At 38.8% G+C, this 19,672-nt stretch overlaps 2 protein-coding genes across 2 annotated transcripts in view; one reads left to right on the top strand and one right to left on the bottom strand.

The window, feature by feature from the left end:
* The window catches only part of LOC136278896 (uncharacterized), a 26,150-nt gene continuing 6,478 nt past the window's right edge, over positions 1 to 19,672 (bottom strand). The window contains exons 2-3 of the mRNA XM_066162062.1: positions 469 to 747; positions 1 to 232 (exon numbers count right to left, since the gene is read on the bottom strand). Of these exons, the coding sequence (XP_066018159.1) occupies positions 22 to 232; positions 469 to 747 (490 nt within the window). The 3' untranslated portion in view covers positions 1 to 21. The remainder of the gene's footprint in view (positions 233 to 468; positions 748 to 19,672) is intronic.
* LOC131781037 (peroxidasin homolog pxn-2) lies at positions 6,449 to 15,136 on the top strand. Its single transcript, XM_059097680.2, has 8 exons — positions 6,449 to 6,574; positions 9,193 to 9,697; positions 10,005 to 10,774; positions 11,006 to 11,184; positions 11,607 to 11,911; positions 12,031 to 12,287; positions 12,909 to 13,245; positions 13,718 to 15,136. Exons 2-8 carry the CDS (start codon positions 9,198 to 9,200, stop codon positions 13,794 to 13,796), a joined length of 2,427 nt encoding a protein of 808 aa, XP_058953663.2. The 5' UTR covers positions 6,449 to 6,574; positions 9,193 to 9,197; the 3' UTR covers positions 13,797 to 15,136.

A 19,672-nucleotide genomic window follows, 5' to 3' on the forward strand; every position in this document is an offset into this window, starting at 1 on the left:
GATACTATTAAAAATATTCGTTTATTTCAAACATTCAACATGCATGTCCTCGACATTCTCGCATTCTGGAAGAGCAAAGCGGATTCTTTCTAGCACAAATTCTTTGTAACGCTGTGGTCCTTCCACCAAGAGCGTCACAGGAATAAAAGCTCCTCCGCCAGCCTGTTTGTATCCGGAGAACTTCTGGGTAGAGCTTGGCCTTGATGTTACTGTCCGTTCTCCGTTGATTTCCCTTTTTGGGTTACAAGAAAACCAATTAAATAAGGTTGAACCAAATAACGCGCACTGATAACAATTGGGACGAGTGAGGTGTGAGATCGCGGAATCGGGACAATTTCATTTCTCTGCAGTATAGGTCGAGGAAAGACAATACCTTGCTTCTCTCCCATTTTTAAATAGACATTATCAATTTCAGTCTATCAACCCTTTACGAAAAAGTAATATTAAAGCAAGAAAACAGTAACTTACCTTTCAATCCTAGTTATTTTGCCACATCGGAGCAAAGCATGCAGCTGTATGTTTAGAAAGTGCTGAACCGTGCCGATCTGCTGCCCTTTGACATCTCCTAAAGTGTATGTCTTTCTCTGCGATTTGCTGAAAATCTGGACTTCTCTTAGAGCCTCTGGAATGCGTTCCATTTCTCGTGGAAGAAGACAAGTCAGTGCATGCGAGTCATACGTGTTGTCGTCTTCACTTTGAATAACAAGCGGTGTTCCACGTGGAGCTTTGATCTTGAAATTATGATACCTGGAAAATAAACGCCAATAAATACATGAGTGGGATAAAATAAAAGCAAGTAGTCACAATCTATATTAAGACGAATACACATGATCGAATTCAATGCAAGAGAATCATACAAGGTATTTTGCGCGCTATTGATCGATTCGCGGGACAATCCAGGTCTCAGAACACTACAAATTCGGTCCTACAGCTTTTAGTCAGCAATAATATGTCCTTTACAATTACCTTTTGATTTGAACACCCTGTATAGAAAGTTTGTTTAGGTAATCACTGCAAAATGTGAAAGCACGAGCGGTGTTTCTAAACGAGTTTCACAATTACAGACAAGTCCCTTGTGGTTTTAGACGAAAATTTCACTCTCATCAGTTCGTGTAGTTAAACTCCAACCTTTGTTTCCGGAATGCTGTAACAGAGACATTTCTTTATTTTCATCTTCATGCCGCTCTTATCGCACATTTCCCGGATACGATACCTAAAGATGTGAGAGCTCAGTGAACGAATACCTCTTTGTTTTATGTTTGCCCGAAGGAGAACTTTATCGCCGGATAATCACATTTATGTGTTAGATCCGTGATTTCCTGAAATTATTTTTTAGTGTGCATTCGCCTTGGCTGAATGAATCTCTCTGATGTCAAGATCGACATTGATTCGAAATTTCATCCAGAGCTCCGATTTAAAAGATTCTTTGTTTGTAGCACTGTCCCAGTGGCAGATTTGTGCCACAAAGACGACAAAGTGTCTCGAGATACTGAATGTGTTCATCCATGCTGTTGGCTTGATCTGAAATTCACAATGTAGGCTTATAAAGGTCCGATAAATAATTGTCCTTTTACTTTAAATTGGCCGGCCACAACGTATGGTTAAAATTTATTGTTTACACGATACTCCGATGGATCTGAACAAAGGAATCCGTCTGGTAGTTTGCACACTAACAGACTTTCAACATTCGTGCACTTGAGCAAAAACCTCGTGCACTCGATTGGAATTTTGACAAATTAGAAGCAAATTTATTCTAGTTTTTTAAAAGATTTTTTTTAGGAATCAAACCAACCGACCTCCACCCGACTTTTCAATTGTGTAATTGCTTGTCTTCTGTAATTTTGCAAGGTTTCATGGGATATGGGTAGGGAACGAAGTCGCTAGGGCTCGAATAAAGTAATGAGTGAGTTTCCTCGAGGTCCCACTACGACATCCATGTTGGTGACGTCATCAAGTATCCAGAAATGGTTATGACCCGGACTGATCTTTTTTTTTTTTGTCCGATCTCAGCCGCAAATGTTAGAAATTTAAGGTAGAAAGTCATTTTTATAGAGTCAACATCTCGGAGGAAAGTATACTTAGTATTCAGGATCTGTTTCATGTGATTCGCCAGTACATGTTAGTGTGAAATGATGATGGTGAAATGACGATGGTGAAAGATTGATAGCTTAGTAAGTGTCACCTACTTTTTTGCATAATTTTTGTGTACAATTTATTCCATTTAAACTGGGGAAATTAATGAAAACTTGTTCGAAGGGAAAAAAAGATAAAGCTAAAAGCGTCACGAGGCCCGAGGATGCAAATTATGACTTTGAAAGGAACAACTCGAGGAACGTTTTGAGTCGATGTTGTTTAAATTTTCATGATTTTCTCACAAATTATAAATAAAATTGTTCCATATGCTCTGACTTTTTACCGATCAAGTTTTTTAAAGTGATACTTTAAAAACCCTTGCTTCCAGCTGAATCAAAATGTACCGTGAACCGATGAAATGACGCGCTGATTAGTGCCAGTACAGGCATAAATCGGGTAAGTTTCGCCCACAACATCTCCTAAACGAGCACGGTGACCTATCTTTTTTACCGTAGTTTTCGAAGCAGACATTGATGAGGAACATTTAAGGAAAGTTTTAAAAGAATTGTTCAATAAATTTTGCTTCTGAAGAATCACCTTAATACGCACTCCTCCGTTGAGGAAAAGTTTTTTAGAATTTCGACCGCTGGATGGTAATGATGATCCAACCTTCACGCAACCCGGTTTCGAGAGCTCAAGAAAAGGGAAAGTTCGCAGTCCAAATTTACCCAGCACTGAGCAGAGCAGATGGTTCACATGATATCCTTCTATGTAAAGACCCATAGGTACCTATGAATAAAGGGAGTAATTTTCTAAAGAAAGTGTGGTGCTGCGTCGGTGAAAGAGTGTAACAAGGTAATTTAGTATCATCAACTGAGTTGATAACGTAAATTGGCCACCATGAAGAGTTAAAAAGCTGACGTTTCGAGCGTTAGCCCCTCGTCATTCGCTCTGACGAAGGGCTAACGCTCGAAACGACGGCTTTGAAACTGTTTACGGTGGCCAATTTACATATTCAGCTCAGATGATAGTACTAAATTACTCTCTGGTACCAATAGTTGCCCCATCTGCATTGCAAAATGGAACGTGCTGACAATTAACCATAGTTGTTCCTTTTATATCCTATGTTCTACACAGGGCAATATTTGGACCATGACATTACTCTAACCGCCCACCAAGTGACCAGTTGTTAAAAAATTCATGCCACAATTTGACAAAAGAATGCTACGGTATTTTCATCCCAGCTGACGATCCCCCCTTCCCCAAACTTGGTGTCAGCTGCATTGCTCTGAAAAAGGACGTCCCTGCTCCCAGAAGTGACCTGGCCGCACCACGATATCACACCAATATTTTAAGTGCCTTCATAGATGCCTCTCAAGTATATGGCGTGAACGAGAAGACTCTTTAGTCGCTGAAGGATATTGTAAAGGATGCAGGCCTTTTGAAGGAGATCCCACACCCCAGTGGTCCCTTATCCCATGGCCTGTTTCCACCATCAACGGGATTTTTGTCGCAGTGAGGACCTGGAGAGCCGACCGTGCTTCAAGGCGAGAGATGGCAGCGTTGACGTCAATGCAGGTAAACTGTATACAGCTTAGAGAAAAAAACGCAAAGTACGAAAGGAGCCCAGTCGCTATGTCTGAACGGATTTTGAAAATAATAACGAATCCAATTTTTAACTTTATAAGTTACCAGTTTCCACCTAAGACGTGTATGGCAGATAAAATTTAGATCGATCATCCGACATTTGGATCTTCTGCAATTTTTTCTAGCTATCCAAGTCATTTTGTTGTAATTTTCTCTCGACAAGACTATCAAATTTATGCCCGATTGGTCAGTTTATGACCAATTTATGTGTAGCCAATATAAATTGTACGTGAATTTCACACTTACTCTAATTTTTCTTTGTAAAGGTTTAGAGGCAATTCATACTCTGATGGTTAGAGAACACAATCGCGTTGCTAAAGAACTAAAATCAATAAATCCAAAATGGAAAGATGATAAACTTTTTTACGAGACTAGGAAAATTGTGGTAGCCCTGCATCAGCACATTACGTACAGCGAGTATCTACCAGAGATTTTAGATCGGAAAATTGTGAGTATAACTTGATAATCTCAACAATAACCTTAGGCCTTTTTGGAAAGATGCCGTCTAAACATGAAAAATTTCTCTCTAGCTTCCAGTTACGACTCTTTCCTCAATGTTCTTTATATAAGCGACTAAACATACGAATTTCTGGGGTTCGAACATCTCTTGCATTATTCTCCACATTTCAAGAAAGGAAACTCTTCCGACCTAGTGATCTGTGACCCATAAATTAATGTAATTTTTTCGATTAGTCATTTTAACTTTCGTCATTCTATACTGTCTAGTTTCTAGTTTCAATCTCTGTGCCTTAGGGTAAGTGGGAAATGAGGGAATACAGAACCACTTTTCGTGAGTGAAAGTCATTCTGTTAGTGGCTACCATAAGGTCTTCAATATATCGACGCAAACGCACTATTTAAGTCATTGTGCATGTCAGCGGCTATCTGAAAACTCTCCCATTAAACTAATGCAAAGTTCGCCGTTAGTCATCAGATTATTGGCTAGCTCAACGACCGTAATACAGTGTATATATATACGTTAACATTTTTCTGACTTTTAAATTTTACATACATAGACCGAAAAAAAAACGAGATTTATGAAGTTTATGTACTGAATAAGGTTTAAAATCCGTCAGTTCGGGTAATCTGCCGCGCGGGTGAACGGCCAGAAATTATAGTAAACAAAATAAAGACTAACAAAATAATTACGCTATTTAACTTAAAAGTTTAGGCTAAGGCTACGTGCGTGTGGTAAATTGCCTTTCCATCGAAGTTCTGCCAATGACCAGGAAGATTGCTGAATTTTGAGGTACTCAGTTTTTTCCAAGTTTTCAACGCTTTCAAGGCTATAATTTCGCGGACCAATTCGTTCCAAAAACACTCGACGCCCAATTAGTGCGGGCGTAACCAACTATTGCTACTGTTTCCTCAGATTGAGAAACATGAACTCAAATTATTGGACGAGGGATTCTATACAGGTTACAACAACCCTACCAACCCCTCCATATCTAATGGATTCGCGGTTGCAGCCTTTACATTCGGCCACAGTTAAGTAAAGGATATAATGAACCGATATGGTAAAAACTACGAAACGATATTTTGTGATGTCCATGACAACTGTTTACACCGGCGAATTTTGGGCCGACAAAAAGTTTATTTCAAACCAAAAAAAAATGCGTACTTTCAATTTTTAGAGTTGACGTTGAAGATGAAACGACAAACAATCTAAGGAGGAAGTTGAATATGGACGTTGACGAAAATCTAGTAATGTACGTAATCATATAACATACAATATTCCTGAATGGAGAGTTCGTGAGTGGAATGAGTCACGCTCCCAAGTCATTTGTCTTGGGCAGGGTGAGGTGTGAAATCAGTGACCGATTAACAATTGCCCCGTTCGTTGACTTAAGACTACGAAAAATTGTGTCAAGAATTGAAGACAGCGAGTTGTATCTCTAATGTTTCTATTTTTGTTTAGTAGATTCGACCTTTTTTCGTCGTTATGAATGTAAGTACTCAGTTCCTCGTGATATCTGCTGGCGAACAAAGTTATGTTCTTATTTCACTTTCACTTTAAATGAGCATTTTACTCCAACCTTCAGTTGTTAATAATGCTTTATGACGGTATTATACATTGGCCAATACTTTATAATTAGTGTATTATCACCAAAAACGCATTAAGTAATCAGAAAAAGAGGCTTCCCTCGCTAAAATGATACTGCTACCAAGTATCGCGAAAACCTCACCTAATATCACTTGGACAACTCGCACAAGCAAAAAACGCAACCTTTACTTTCTAATCTTTGTACTTAAAGCCGCCTTCTCCCTCGCCTATTATTGGTGCTTTCTGACCAGGTTAGGAGCGGTAAATGGGTAAAACCAAGAGTTACCAACGTGCATCGAAATTTTTCAGTTTTCATTCCTTTTAAATTAACACAAGTCAAACTCAGCCCAAGTGTTTAACGAATAATTTCCGCTTTCCGAGCACAACTTCCTCTATTCCATTTTTAGGGAATTATGGACACGTGAAAGTTGTAGGCGCAATGCTACAGATTTTCAAGAAAACAGGCTTAATGCTACACGGTGCTCAGAGTTATGATATAAATGTGTTTGCTACCTTTAGTTGCTCCCCACTGAGTTCATATGGAAGTTATCAAAAGTGTCACGCAGCAGCAGAAGTGCCACTTTCGAGTGACGGAGAGGAAGAGATCCACTTGAAACAGCTTGCGTGCAGAAAAATTTGCGTCTGCTTACGCCTCATTGTTCTTTCACGATAAGATCTAAGGGACAGAAACAATACAACTTTGGAGTGCAGTTCATGTCTAAAAATGTAAGTTCCGGGTTCGTGCTATAAAATCACTAACTTCACAAAGCTGTTCATTCGAATGCAAGATAAGAAGAGTTATCCAATTCAGGTAAGAATTACTTTCAAACATTCGAAAATACCGTTTTTTTTTTGTTCAAGACTTAATCATTTTATTTCCTGCAGACTTGAGCGTGTACATTCGCGTATTGAGCCATTTATTTTTCCACAAACTAAATCCAATTGTTCCAAAAGCACAGTTTGATAACTGGGTAATTCGTTATCTTCATTAAGTTATTTTCTTAAAGATAAATGTCCACAGTGACGATATACGTAAACTATTTTTAACAACGTAATAATCAAAATAAAAATTTAAAGCTATGGCATTAAGCCTGGTGGAATCTGATTGGGCCAATTTCGTTCCTAATTTTGCTCTTGAAAATTAAACAACTGTAAATCGTTCAGCAAGCTTATGTGTCTGAGGAAAAGTTTTCTCGAGAAATTTTGTATGGCATATAAAATCCGCGGGCAAATCACACACTATTATTTCATTTAATATGAAATTCACAGCACAATTGGCAAAGGATTTGAACAGATTTTGGAAAGGTTTTGTTGCAGATAGGTTTTGTTGCCCTTCTCTTCACTGAATGTCCGATATTTCGTCTTGTTCATCGTATTTCAAACTTTGGCTTAGATCGAACCGGGTTCTGTTCCCAAGTTTTGCTAGAGGTCGTTTCATTTAAAATACGCCCACTTGACCAGAATAATCTTCCTTTTTGCTTAAAAAAAACATTAAGAGCCGTGCCAAACGAATTAAGACAACCACACATGACTGATTTTTTAACTAAAGGAACTGACCAGAGAAAAAAGAAACAATTCTCGATAGAATTAACCAAATTATTAACTAACAAAGCGTTTTTTTTTTTCATTTCTGTGGGAAAAAAAATCGTTTTTGTAGATCTGTAAGCTACAAAAAAGTCAAAATTTCGTACTCTAATTTTCCTTGTTTCTTGTTATTATTAGTTCATTATGATAATTAATCCTTTTTAAAGCACAACAAATATCAACAGCAGACAAAAGAATTCACAATTAACTTAAACATGCCTAATACTGGAAACTCTTTAAGCAACGACACTTGAATTTTTGCTTAAACGAACAATATTATTATACTGCAACACGTAAATCCTTTCAGAGTCTTTTTAAGAACCTGAGTGCATATTAAGTATTTTGCAATACTTTTAAAGCATGATTGTAGGGGTTATTTCTGGGTGAAAATCGTATGTGTAACTAAAAATTTTGGTGGAGGGGAATTTTGATGTGTGACTGCTATTCTAGTGGCAGACTATCGTCTGACCTTTAGTGCTACAAAAGTTGATATTCAATATCAAGCATGCCAAATAACTTTTATTATAGAATAATTCAAATAGTACGCGCGCTCTGATTGGCCATAAAACCATTTTACATGAGCGTATGTAAACACGGTTTTCATATTGAATCTTCTCGCGGAGTTTTCCCTGCTATTTATTTAGCAGTAACTCAGTTTCTTTAAGTTTGTTTTGAGTACAGTAATGGAAGAAAAAGATTTTCCTAATTTTTCTTTGGAGTTTAATTTTCCCAGTATTCAAGAAACGACCAAAAAGCCAAATGAACAACAACGACAAGCACGTCGCTTTCCTTCGTTGCAAGAAGAGGCTCTTTCATTAGTTATTTTATAAAAGAAATGTAAAATGGTTTCCGTGTTTACATAGCCTCGATATGCTGGAAAGCTTCGCGTCGTGGTTTCCTACGCTTATCTCGTGTTCTCCCAACCTCCCGCGTGTTTACATCAGGCTACGTAAACACGGAAACCATTTTACATTTCTTCATTCTCCCATTTAACACATCGAGAATGCTATTCAATTCAGACGCCACAAAAGTATCAGGGAACTAGGCTTTAAGTTATTTACTCGAATTTACTCTGCTATTGCGTGTCCTGAACATTGCAAAAAAGAAATTATAACCAATGAAACTATAAAAAAGTGACATGGATGTACAAATTATTATTACACCTTGAGATTGCTATTCAATTCAGACGCCAGGAAAGTCTCAGGGAACTAGGCTTTAAGTTATTTACTCGAATTTACCCTGCTATTGCGTGTCCTGAACATCGCAAAAAGGAAATTCTAACCAATGAAACTATCAAAAAGTGACATGGATGTATTGGATATAAGATGATAGATAGCCAACTAGGCGCGCAGGTCCGAGTTGGCTATAGTCATCTCATGTACAACAAGCTCGAGTGGAATAATTTTTTTATAAAAACAACCCCAAATATAATATTTGATGATAAAATCTTATCAAATTTACCTTGTAAAAACAAATGGAACTTTACGATGTACAAAAACACTTCTGGTTTAACCCGTCTTCATGGCATTTCACATATCTATCGAGAAACTGTCAAATACTGCGCGCACGGTATTAAGCCTCATAACCCTGTGATGGCTAAGCCAATGAAACCACTAAATAGCATTACCAATGATCCAGTTTCTAATAAAATACATCATACTCGCAAAGAGGCAATATCGATTTTCACCCTTGACAGTTTTTAAAGTACGCGTACTATCCCGAGAAGAAGAAAAAGCCTTGAGACATGCTATTTTGATTGATAAGCATCATTTTAAACTGCATTTCCACGCTAATGATTAACAAGCAATTTCTTATAAAAATTTTGTCCCTTGTTGAATTCCTTAGCCATCATGGCCGTTTTTATCCTTAATGGTTTTGTTCTCATCTTGATCATGAGTCTGACGTCATCTTACGTCATCGACGACCTCTACCCGGACGAAACTGAAACTCTAGAAGACATGAAAAGCGAACTTCTAGAGTTAAATGAAATGAACTATATGGATCCCAACATGGACATTGGTAACAATCTGGACATGAGACAGGTTGAGGACATTGTTGTCCAAAAGGTTGCACCTGAGATCAAAGCTGCATTCGAAGCTCAGAACTACTCGTGTTGGATGGAAGCCCTAAAGAAGGTACCTTACAGACTAATATTGGAAAAAAAGAAAGACCAGCAACACGCTCTTCGAAAATTCTTCCAGGCATTGCAACATGGAAAAAAATCAACGGTAGACGCTCTAACGTGGTTGAAGGCCAAACAGAGCGAAGCTTGCAGCGCTTGCGCGCTGGCGAAACTCTGTAAGGATCCGGTGATTTGGAATCGTTTGGCCTTACCTGCGTCTTTGACAAGGTAAGCGTGAAGACAGTCGGCTAAATGTATTTATGGCAGTGTTAAGAGACAAGTTTCTTATATTTATAGCATAGCCGGTTGAGCACAGCTTGCAAAGCCTACTTTCTAATTAGTTTTAAGCTAAATTCCACAAGTATTATGAGACCAAGCAGTAAGAATATAATTTCCTCCATTTTCAGCCGAGAGTAAAAAGAAAACATGCCTATGGCTAAAGACCCTTGTTACACAAGGATGAAGATATAACATCATCCTGGTTTAAGGATAACGCTTCATTTATCTTTTTTCCCCTTTTTTTTTTCGCTTACAGTAAAAGGAAAGTCAAGCAATGCAAATTAAAGATACTGACCTTGGCGCACGCGTTCAACTACACAGAAGGAGAGAGAATAAGGTGTGACAAGAATTCCCGGTTCAGGGAAATCAATGGAACCTGCAATAACCTGGATAATCCCCGTTTTGGATCAATCCTTACTCCATTCAGACGTCTGGTGCCACCTGCATATGGAGATGGGATTTCGACACTTCGCAGAGCTCTCAGTGGAGACGAATTGCCAAACGCAAGGAACGTTAGTCGTTTTGTTCACGGCAGTAATGCAGCCCGCACAAATCCTGATTCCCCAAGACTGACTCACCTGACTATGAGCTGGGGGCAGTTCATGGATCACGATTTTACGCTAGCAGAGACACAAAGCATAAACTGTGAGTCGAGCAACTCAAACATAGAATGCATCAACATTGAAGTTCCCTCTGATGATGCTACCTTCCGAGACAGAGGCGTTACCTTCTTTCAGCTGGAAAGAGATGCACCTCATATGCCGAACACCATGTGCAAACTGACTCCGCGAGAGCACCGCAACACGCTAACAGCGTACATCGATGCATCTAACGTGTACGGTTCGACTGAGGAGGAGGAAAATAACTTACGAGCCTCGAATGGCTTACTGAGGATTCTGGAACCCCGTCACGGTTGCCCTATGAAGAGTTTGTTGCCTGCACAGCTGCCTGATCAGTTTTGTGTTTCGAAAGATCCAAATAGACCTTGCTTTGTAGCGGGAGACGAGCGCGTTAACGAAAACCCAGGTAAAAATACTAGTCTGTGCCAGCCATTACGCAAGATTCACTTAATAGAATAAAACCATCCAATCAATATGTATGTTGTTATCTGTCATGTCAGTATTCTTCTTGTGAGTATAATTGAATTTTGTTTTCGTGGATGGAATAAAGATGAATGTGATACGCCTATGCCTAGCAATAAAAGGAGTCAACATTGTTTTTACGTGTTTTGAACATCTTTTTTTCTTCGTTCTGCAGCTCTCATTTCCGTTCATACCATCATTACTAGGGAGCACAATCGAATCGCGACGTATTTTGGTGAGATGACACCATGGGATGGCGAGCAAATATACCAAGAAACAAGGAAAATTATTGGAGCAGTGCTACAATTTATAACATACAACGAGTTCCTGCCACTAATTCTGAGCCCTAAAACGGTAAGAAAAGTTACTCACTCCGAGGTTTCCCATCGAACCTTTTTGTCGAAAATCAGGCAGGATCCTCTTTATGTTAAATGCTGAAAATAATCACAGAAGGTTTTGCAGACGTTGTTTAGTGACGACACCCGGCATGAATTTCTGGGAATGAGAAACTCCTCATCAGCGACCATTGCATCATTTACTTTGCCTGTCTCACATAACGAGTCAATGAGTGCCCACGCTCAGAGTGACAAACAAAGTAATGATCAAATTCGATTGCAAATGCCCAGATAGATGTTGCTGTGTGGCTGTGGATGTTGCTCTGTGGCTGTCCGTCGTGCTGAAAGAAAGCTCGTTTCTTTACACGCTACTTTCCTTGAAACTGACGTAGATACTGACAGACAAATAATCTCTATTGTTTCCTTTAAAATTCTGCTCAGATCAAAAGAAATAACCTCAAGTTGTTGAAAGGAACCAAGTTCTTCAACGGTTACGACCCACGTATCAATGCTCAAATGTCTGCATCATTCTCTGTGGCTGCATTCCGGTTTGGTCACAGTTTGGTTCAAGAGGAGTTCATGCGTTTCACCCAAGATGGCTTTCAACACCACTGTAACAAAGCGGAATTTTCGCCAATCCCAGTACTGGACTTCGGCAACCCGACATACTTATATGACAAGTGTAATGGGGGTGTTGATTCCATCTTTAGAGGTTTGCTTAAAAGTCCCGCTGCAAAAATGGACGGGTAAGTGAAAACATAATTGTTATATAGTAGTGATAAGAATTGTACATTGTTTATGAGGAAGAAATCCTGTTTAAGTGCGTCTGAGTAAACATCGTTTTGCTGGGATCGTTTTCTTACAGGCGATTTTCAAGTTCCGTGCAAGAAAATCTGTTTCGAGGTGAGGGTGACTTGTCTGATCTTATATCCATAAACATCCAAAGAGGACGTAGTCGTGGCGTTGCTTCATACACGACATATCGCAACCGCCCAGAGTGCCAAATTAGTGCAAAGGTGAAAACGTTTGATGATCTGAGAAGAGCTGGCTTTGATCCAAACGACATAAACAAGCTGAGATCCCAGTACCAATCGGTTCATGATATCGATCTTTTCACTGGAGGTATGTAACTGAGTAAAATATTATTTTATGTGCAATCAGTGCTAACATTAGGAATCTTTAGGACAACTGATTTCTCGCATTGGTCAGCTTGTTCAGCTGGCTACAGCTTTCTTTTGGATGTGTGTGAGATTCTTTGAAACGAAAATACTCTTAAAGGATACAATATATAAGAACATATCATTTAACCGTTTAAATGATCTTAAAGTTTAAGATTTTGGGGTCGAAACCTGTAACACTCAGCTTCTAAGCGCTCTCAACCGAGCAAACAAGGGACCAAGTCAAAGGTAGTCTGATACTTTCGCTGTCTCATTGCCTCAACTCTAATATCGAGTCGTTTCAACCAGATTCAAAGGACTGGTTGAGAACAGGCATTTAGCCCGAGTTATCATCTCCCTCGGCCGTGAATCCATCTATAAAAGGCTACAGTTTATTACGTAGTACTTGAATAGTTAGATTTGTCCCAAATTCTCACTTCCGGTGAAGGGCACTCCCACATAAGAATCTTGGAGGTAGGTTTTGCCTTGCCACGATAAGCCTCTAAATAATCTTACAAATATGTAAAATGTCCCTCACAGATGGCAAAAATTAATTTACTAACTTCTTCATTCTCACATTTAAAAGGAGTGCTCGAACCTGTGGATTCAGACGGAGGAGTTCTCGGGCCGACCTTCCAATGTATAATAGCCGAACAATTTAAACGCCTCCGGGTAGGTGATCGTTTCTGGCATGAAAACGCTCCAAACTCTGCCTTGCACACCGACAAAACAGCTTTCACGTCTTGTCAACTTCAAGAGATAAGGAGGGTTAATCTTGCAAAGATAATCTGTAACAATGCTGAAGACATCCCCGCTGTTACAAGGAAGGCATTGGAACAATCAAGGATATTTGTCAGTTGCGATAAGCTACCTGACATGAACCTCAATGTGTTTAGACCAGGCTTCAAATGTCCGACTCAACGGTAAGAAAAGCTTAGTTTGAAACATTTGTTACTCGCACTCAGTCACTATGAAGCAAGGTTTGAAAAAGAAAAAGCCCCTCTTTTCCGCAGAGTCGGTTGATCTGATAAAGATTGACATTACATTTCAGTTCAATCCATCGGTGGGTAGAACTCGGGGAAATTAACCATGGAAATTATGTTGACACAAGTACCGAAATGCCTTTATTTCTTTACGGTTGACTTTAGAGATATTCAGGCGGCAATATATTTCATCCTCCTGAGAGTAACTTCATATTTATTAATTTCGAGAGAGGATTGAGCTAATCTTCGGCTAATTACTGACGACCAAACTATATTCAAACGAATGATGGCCACGATGAATAAAAAAATGAAAGTCACGACATCAATCACCACTTAAGCTCAAAATAGTTCATATAATTTTCATTTTATTTAAACACCTTATTGTCTGATTTTCTCTCCTTTTTCTCAACAGTTTGATGGCTGACTCCTCTAAGAGAGACACCGACTGGTATGGAGTTCCATCCACAGAAACATTTGACGAAACTTTTTAACCCACTTTTTCTCATCTTATCTTTTGTTAAATTTTTTTCACTTCGGCCGCATTAATTCGCTGACAAGTTGATATGATTCCACATACATTGGAGTATTCATAATTCGACAAAGTTGTTCATGCATGGAAAGACATCGTCGATGGCTATAAACGCATATTACGCTGAAATTAAACTTGGAAAAATGACTGGACTGAACATTCTTACCGTAACAAGGTTACATAACCTCTCGTCAGTTTTTCACATGAAGTACTTTATTACAAGAAGTTAACGACGCACTTTGTCGACACAATTTTAAAAAAAATCGCGTTAATTTAACGCTTCTTAATTTTTTAATTGAAATCACGCTATTTCACGCCATTGTTTACAGCACCTTTATTTCAATGACAAAACCTCATCTGCTCATAGCTCATTAGTCACTATCTGTCCGTTCTTCTTTATCAATTGAGTTAAAAATGCTGTTTCGAAAATTTCGCGTTAATTTCATCAGTGATACATGTAAACCAAACGTTTGGAAAGCCCTTATTACTTTGTGTAACGTAAATTTTCTTCACGTTGTCAAACTACAGTTTGACGATTACTACCAATTCATTCATGAAAAGACGAGGTGGTGAAGCGTCACCGTACCCGTAGGCTGAGGCATGAAAATCTTGCCCGCCATAAGAACATTCGCCCTCGAATCAAAATATTAAGAGCCATGAGATTGAAAAGTCTGCAATAATTTATGACAGCGGTAGCAGAACCCCCTACAGAATGTAAAACGAGAAATGCAAAGGCTATGGAAAACAAAACTGAGTTAAGTGTGTCTTAGATTGACGACCCCCAAAATACCTTCAAAACAGCTATGATCGACCGTCAAACTAAGCAACTAATAACGAGTATATTTTTAAAATTGTTCCGCGTGTTACCTTTTCATGATTAATTCTAAGTTAACACCAGACTGATGTTATTAAGAGCAAATGTCATGAACAGCCAAAGGAAAGACGAGGTTGACTAAGTGATTCTATGATCGCAGACGAATAATCATTTAATACTTAAGGCAATAATTACTGTAATGGGCTCTGTTGGATATGGTTATTTTAGTATGGACTCAATAAGTGGTTATCAACAGTAAGTTTCAAATAAAAGAAATTGACGATTCCTTTCTGGAAGAGGTTAAGAAGAGAAGCCGCAATTAGCCGCTGGAAAAAAAAATTGATTCATGCAAAACGTTTTGGTTAGTCAACCAACTCGTTTGTTGAACGCGTTGATGGCGGAAGATGGCGGAAGATGTGATTGACTTGGGAACCATAGAAAGTTGTTGTAGTTTTACGGTTTAACTTTTGCCCTACTCCACCGGCATATAAACGAAAAATAAAGTTCGCTCTTTTTCAGTCATCATGACTTAATAATAGTATAACAATAAATCTCCACTAGTCTAAAACTAGCTCATTTTACTTAAGAAACAGTCCTGGGTTATAGAAGAACTAACGCCAATCAGGACTTATCTATTTTTACTCGGTGGGATCCCCACTAATTTCCTAGGCGTCTCGTAAAATTGCCTCATTTAACAATAAATTGCGGTGAGAGAGAGGCAATATTTATAGGTGCCAGCACGGCACAGCAAACAAAGAAACAAACACTCATAACTTATCAAACACTCATTTGACTCAATGCCATTTACTTACAGTCACTTTCTTCTATCGTTTAAAAAGTGACCTAAGATAAACCTGAATAGATCATTCGTTGATGGAAATGTGAATGACGCAAAAAGGTTGACGATTACTGTCAATTCATTCACGAAAAAAAGACAAAAAAGACGATTCGGCGAAGCACTGGCGTGCCTGTAGCTTGTAGGCAAACATAGGAAATTCTTGTCTACCTAACAGCCAACAACCCCGGCCCAAGCAGCTCCTAACGAGAGTATAGATAATCGGTTATGCATACTCTACTTTCTACAAATAATCTTGTGTCAACCGGCTGACTGACGTCTGGTTGACTAGTACAAGGCGCGTTGGACGCCTACAAAAAAGATCATTCTAAAATAAATTTTAAAAAATCTCCATAGTTGTCCGATTCAGATCAAGCAAGTCACTGGATTTATCGAAAGAGGCGACTTATTTGCTCATCATGTTCTGTTTTCCTATAAGTGTAAATTGGTCACCTTAAAGAGTTGCTAAATCTGAAGTTTCGAGCGTCAGCCCTTTGTCTGACGAAGGGTTAAAACTCGAAACATTAACTTTAGAAACTCTCTACAGTGGCCAATTTGTATTATTAACTCAGTTAATAAAACAGAATTAGTTTTCATCGTGGTTTTCTGCGGGAGTGGGACCTTACGAGTCATAAGAATAGTCCGCAAAGATTCAGGACCATAGTTCCAATAATAGCAACTTTACAGAAAATGTTAAATTTGTTTGTAGGCAGTTATTGTTTCCTACAGCAAACCACAACTTATAAAAAAAATAACATTTTTTAAATGCTCTTTACCACAAGAAATCTCCCGCTCCCTTAATGCTTTAATGTTACCATAGAAATTTCCATAGGGTTAGAGGTTGAAATCCAAACTCTCCGCATACGGCAACAGGAGGAAAAACAAAGACGGTTAATAACTTTCTTTCTTTCATCTCTCTCTCTCAAATTGAACTACTGAAATCCTTAAAAAGTCCCCTTAAGTCTTGAACTTTAGCTTTACGGTGGAAGGAAACCACGGTTTATACACGGCATGTTATACCAAAAAACAAGCAAATTAACAAGCAAAGTAACAAGAAAACTCTGAGAATTTTTAAACACCATCATTACCACTTTATTTATAAAAATCGATCATTCAGACGATTCGATGAAGCGTTACACTGTATCTCTTTCTTTTGTCATCTCATGAACGCGTGAATTTGATGTTTACGTTTCCCCAAACAACCAGCTTCCTACCCACGCAAGACAAAGATAAAGTGTCAAATGAACTGAACACCCCTCAGATCACTGCTGACTGATAATTTAAAGTATCCACGGTCAGATTCAGTATCATTGACTGTCCCAGAGAATGCGTACTGCACTGGTAGAAATTGAAACAGAAAATTTACTGATAGCTATACACTGATAAAAAGTTAAGAAAGCCTTCTTGTCATTACATAAATGGCCATGGTAAAGCTTTTTCGTGAGTTTGGTGATAGCAGAAAAGGTAAAAGGAAAACAGCTTTGCTTTGTGGTAAGCTGGGAAAAAAGGGGGAAAATCAACGAAACAAAGAATGTGGTTTCAGTTTCTGCCGGAGTTCCCGTGTTCTTGCTTTTCCTGACAATATCCTCCAAAGAGTTCGAGAAGAAAAGTGGCTGCTCAAAAACCAATCGGTGCGGCGAAAAAGCGTTGATCTCTCTCCAAACTCGTTCTTTTGGACGTCGAAACAACCTTTCGCTCTACATTTCCTTCTAGCAACTTGCGATGTTTGCAACGTGGCGATCCCGAAAATCTTTGCGCAAACACAAGGATCCGATTACATTATGCTTCTTAGTATCATTATGTTTCCCGTGTTTAAGACTTTTAATAGGCGATCTCTGTAAGAGCGCTCCAGGGCATTTCGCATCGGAAAAAAGTTTTCCCTCAAACTTTGCCCAATAAACTATTTTTGGTAACAAGTAAATAAAACCACATTAGTTTCTGGAAATACCTCAAAATAAAATTTTTAGAGCTCTCAAAAGTCAACATCGAAAATTTCAAAAGTTGAATAGCCCTGTCCTCGTATCACACCGCATGCAACAAAAAATATTTTGTATTCTTAAAGTGTGTGATATATAAGGTGTATAAAATGCATTTCAATTTTGATATTCGTTTATTTAGAGGCTCGTCATAATTTATTTAAAAACACTCGTTGGACAGCTTTCTGAAATTGGTTAAAAGTACTCTTTCTTTCTCGATTGATATTGCTCAAGTCCAGACCAGACTATTAAAAACTCCGCTTTATTTCTGCTAATAAGATGTTTGGCTGAAGAAAAATATAAAAATATCTTGCACTTATTGATTTTCTTCGCCGAGGTGACTTCGAACTTTTAGCGATATTGCTAGCGTGACAGCCGATTATGCAAATTACTTCATTGAGCAAACTCCGACCGTTTTATATGAGTAGCTCAATAGATCTTAGATTTTAACCATTTTAAGTAGAAAATATAGTAGGACAGAGCTTTAAAACCACACCGATTAATACTTTAAGCATTTTAAAAGGCCAAAATTTGACAAATTTTATTATCTCGTGACGAAAGACGTCAACAACAACGTATCGAATATCATAATTTGATTAGCGCTCGCAAACTCTTTTTTACAAATTTGGCTTCTGTTATTTCATATTTGAGTTCTGATGGCTTACGCTATTCAAACCTGTATGAACATTTCAAAATTAAACTACAGGATTCTATTTAGTGTAACCGGCGATATTTGGTCGTCACATCTGTCTGCATAACAGTCTCTGTTCATAAGTTTGAAGAGTTCTTGTAAAAAAAGATATCGCATTCGCATAACGGCTGGGCGTTATAACTAGATTGCATAACAACTGCACTCCGAAATCATTTCCTCCATTCTTGCAAGAGGTGCTGCATTTGTATCTTGCATTTTGAATGCGAGTTCAAAATGTTCGCATATGTCTCATAGCATCTTGACTTTGAGACTAGACAACCTTGCTTCTCTTGCCAACGAGCACACATCATAGAATTCAAACATGATTGGATGTTTCAATCTATCTCATCCATTACTGTGTTCCTCGCCTCTCTCAAACACCCTTCGTCTACATCAGACGTGGATGCTTCTATCAAGTGGTCGTCTGCGTCGGTGGCATCATCCGATTCTTGTTGTATCTTCGATCGCTGTTTAAGGCACAATCTCGAGAAGAAACCCTGAATCTGTATGTTGGATAAGCACTCTGTTCTATCGAACATTCTCTCTCCATCTATTGTGCAAGCAGTTCGCATATCCTTTGCTACTTTCTCTGGGTTTGGTTTCTGCCAGTGTCTCATCCGATATTAAATTTCTGTTTCAAGTACTGCCTGAAGTTTTGCGAAAGCCGTTCACTTGCACCTCTCTTATGAAGAGCCCATCCCATGGGAAGCTTTGATGTATTTGTCAAGGGTTCTGTGGCCACTGCAACCAGTTCAGTCGAACTTTCACCCTCTAATGACAATGGCTGAAAGTAATGAACCCACTACCTCTTCACTTTGTCATAAAGACTTTAAGTCATGCTCGCAGGCACAGGACTTACATGATGAACTAACTAGTTCATATGGAAGTCAAGGTCGGCCTGGGTCTTAAAATCTTCATCGCAACCAGGTTCAGGGCATTGATAGGAACGTCGTTGCCATCATTGCTTTCTCCTGCTGATGCAGTTCGTCGAGCAGTAGTGGGGAAAAATGGAATCTCCTCCACCAGATCCGTCATTTTTTCTGTGGAAAAATTGCAATTTTAATTTTACCGAATAACCTTTCCAGGCCCAACATTAAACGCTCTCCAAACGCGCAGGCCCTCTTGTGTAAGTTGCTGAAAGTGGTAATCTTGATGTCCGAGCCCTCGTAGAGATGATACCAGCTTACTTTTGTGATAGCAGCCTGCTTCATCCGATCTTAGAAAGGCCTTTTTATTCCTGAATTTCGTAACTTTATGGTGACAAAGAGATTTTCTAGGACTGACAGCACTGAAAACCAGTCTTTTTGTACAGCTGTTAAGAAGGTGTACGTATCAGGTTACTTCCAGGCTTTCCTCCAGTCTTACAACAACGCTACTCACATGCCAATTAATTTCCCTCTTGGGAAACCATTCTGCTTGCTTTTCCCGGAACTTCATCGCTATGAACTTCACTGTCCAGTCAACTATTATAAATGCTTCATCTCCCTCCAAAGTATCGACAATTTGCTCTCAGGATATGCCC

Source organism: Pocillopora verrucosa, chromosome 2 (assembly GCF_036669915.1).
Source record: "Pocillopora verrucosa isolate sample1 chromosome 2, ASM3666991v2, whole genome shotgun sequence".
Lineage (NCBI taxonomy): Eukaryota > Metazoa > Cnidaria > Anthozoa > Scleractinia > Pocilloporidae > Pocillopora > Pocillopora verrucosa.